At 37.0% G+C, this 3,146-nt stretch overlaps 1 protein-coding gene across 1 annotated transcript; it reads right to left on the bottom strand.

The window, feature by feature from the left end:
• Window positions 1-945: 945 nt before the first annotated feature.
• LOC117613702 (caffeic acid 3-O-methyltransferase-like) lies at window positions 946-1,846 on the bottom strand (the record flags this gene model as incomplete). The annotated part of the gene is made up of 3 exons (XM_034342275.1): window positions 946-1,421; window positions 1,533-1,597; window positions 1,702-1,846. Coding segments are annotated over 3 exons (507 nt in total), but the record flags the coding sequence as incomplete, so codon positions are not given.
• Window positions 1,847-3,146: the final 1,300 nt, after the last annotated feature.

Consider the following 3,146-nt stretch of genomic DNA (forward strand, 5'->3'; position numbering starts at 1 on the left):
CCGACCAAAATTGCATCCAATTACTTTTCTAAAGATCCTAATGGTGATCAAGCATTAAGACAATTAGATAGTTTAAAACAGTGATTAACAATTCAAGTAGGCATGCACTCATCATAAGCAATTAAATAAAAATCACATATTCATGCTAAGGTTCAAGGCTTCACCCTAGCAAAAGAAATTTAGTTACGCATACTCATAATTGAAATCCAAGAAAATATCATTAAGAAGAAAAGAACAAAAACACCTGAAAGTTGTGAAAACCCAAAACCCTAGCAATTGCTCTCCACAATGCAAAGTTCAAAAGTGAAAAAGAAGTCCTTAATTCCTTGTGAGAAAGAGCTTAAATACCCCTTAAAACCTAGCTGCCAATGTACAGCTTTTCCATCCCCACAAGGAAACTAATTAAAATAAAATAAAACTAGGAAATAAAGTCCAAATTGGAATAGGAGAATCTGCCCAAAATCTGCCCAGCCACGTTTTGGCCCCAAATCTCCTCCAAATCTGGCCCAAGATAGCTTGTTTTAAAGATAAAAATGTTCTGAACACTTCTCTAGAAGGCCACGAACCCATCCGAGGTCATCTTGTGCTCCAAAAACGCAATAAAAGCCCAACACGTCACTATTCCAGCACCGTGCACTGCTCCTTTATTTTATTGCCAGAAAATAACCGCTTGGAAGAAAACTCTGAAATTTTGATACGATCAAGCTAAGTGACTCAAGAACGTCCTCCAACTAGAATTACTCCAAAATTCCTCCATTTGATTATGTTTTGCTCCAGAGAGAGTCGAAAGTCGTATATTGAAAATATAATTCAAAGTATCAAAATTCTTCCAAAATATTAACCAAAATATATTAAAAATGAGGTTAAATATATAATATAAAATATGTCCATCAATACACACCTCCAAAGATGGGTTTTGTAGTTTGTGGTGTTATAGTTATCAAATAGGGTTTATGGAGCAGAGTGTTCCACAGAGTTGAGTAAAATAATCTGCAGACTTTATGTGCAGTACTCTTGAGTCTTCAATATTTTCTTGCTTATAGATAAGAAACATTTGCCAGTCTTTTATTAGGCTTGGAGACTTAACACCTTCATTTTAGTGTGTAAGTTTTCATATGCCTTGGTTACTTAAAGAACTCCATAACCCAAAAGTTACAGACAAAACATTTATATCTGATGCCACTAAATCCAGCACCAGTTGCCAGGGCCATGGATTCTTGTTCACTCCTCTCCTTCCTTCCCGGATTTTGAGTCATCATCACCACATCAAGTTGGGAAGTGGTTTTCGTAGCAGTGCTAGTCTCTGGCATAGCTGGAAGAAGTGCTTCCACAACAATCACTTTTCCTTTGTCTGGAATAGCTTTGTAACAATTCTTCAACAGCTTTAGGCAGTGCTCATCGGTCCAATCATGAAGTATCCACTACAAACAAATGTGTCAGAAGACAAGTAGAACAGCTTCATATATTAGTTACCATTCTTAAACTAAAACAAGAAAACCAAAAATTTAATGCCTGAGAAATCCAAAAATTACCTTCATAAAAATGGCATCACCACTTGGAACACTAGCAAACATGTCTCCTCCAACGTGTTCCACTCCTGCGAAAAAAAAATTATTTAACTTCCATTTTATATATGCTGCATACTGCTTCCGATAGCAAAAGCTAAGATTTCACATTAAATCAAATAAATTAAAGTCCTACCAGGATAGGAAGGGGCATGATTTACGACATGGGGCAAGTCGAAATTGATACCCTTTATATGTTGATATCTAGATGTGATCAGATTAAGGGTCACTCCCAAACCACCACCAACATCAACAAGTTGTGTGAGGTTCTTGTCTTCAAGATGTGATCAGAATAAGGGTCACTCCCAAACCTCCACCAACATAGTTCTCAATTGGACACAGAAAAGTTTGATATACCAAACCAAAGCATGCACTCTCTCTCAATCATCACAAAATGATTGCAAACTCGTCTGTGAAAATTACCAGGCCATTAAAAAAAAACATTATCTTTTTCTGGTCAAATGTTACTGTCTCAGTAGTTTCTTTCATGATCATGTTGTTTTTTTCACGTGAGATGCTGATGATATGTATCTCTGTCCTTAAATTACTGTCTGTGTTTTTTTTTTTTTCCCGTTTTTGACACACAAAATAATGAAAACATGGTTAGGTCAAAAGTGAGAAAGTGGCATATTATGCATCATGCAAGTTGGTGATGGTGTGCTGACAACTTTAACCAAAACGCATAACACAAACTGACGCTTTATGTTACAAATTGAATTCGTCGAGCAACTTTTCTTCCATACTCACTTAATTTTCAATTGTGCCAGCAACGGCCAGCAACAGAATTCAGAGAAGGTGGTTGCTTCCAAAAATAATAAATTAATTAATGAGATGGAATGGGATTAATCATTAATTATTCGGGTAATCTGCTGAATTGCCCCTGAACTTGTAAATAACTCTCAATTTACCCCATGACCCTTTTTTTTAGCGAATTAAGAGCTCGAATTAAATTTTATTATCAATGTTCAACCTACCATGAAAATTCGAACATTTAATCCATTAATCCATCCATTTTACTTACGTTAACTCTCTTTTGAGGGTTATTTTGGTCATTCAGTATGGATTGAATTACTTAGATGAACTTCACTTCTCATTTCGTCCTCCAAGCTTGATCCTCTATTTGTTTCTAGCGATTTCCATCTATCTGGAGAGAGAGAAGATTCCCAGCAGCTCAGAAATTCATACCTTCAACTAATATCCGAAACCAGCACACCAGACCATGCTATTAGAAAGAGGTTCAACAAATTTGGGTAAGGTTTGATTTTTTGCTTGAGGTGGTCGTGGGTTGCAGGTATGGGTCTGGTTGATAGTCACAATTCCTTCTTCTTTCTTTTTTTGTTTGTTTTTTTTTTTTGGGAGGGATGGGTGTGCTCCGAAATTTTTTTAGAAGGGCTAGGCAATGGTGCGGAGGGTGGGTGGGGTCGGCTGTTGCAGGTCCAAGAAGGGGAAAAGGGCTGAGGGAGATATTAGGTTTGATTTTGGGGAGCTTCTATAGTGAGTGGGAAGTTATAAGGGGTGTTTTTAAGGGGTATGTAAGAGCCGTTGGATTTCATCCAACGGTGAGTTTTTAAAAGAGGGTGC

This window comes from Prunus dulcis, unplaced genomic scaffold (assembly GCF_902201215.1).
Source record: "Prunus dulcis unplaced genomic scaffold, ALMONDv2, whole genome shotgun sequence".
Classification (NCBI taxonomy): Eukaryota; Viridiplantae; Streptophyta; class Magnoliopsida; order Rosales; family Rosaceae; genus Prunus; species Prunus dulcis.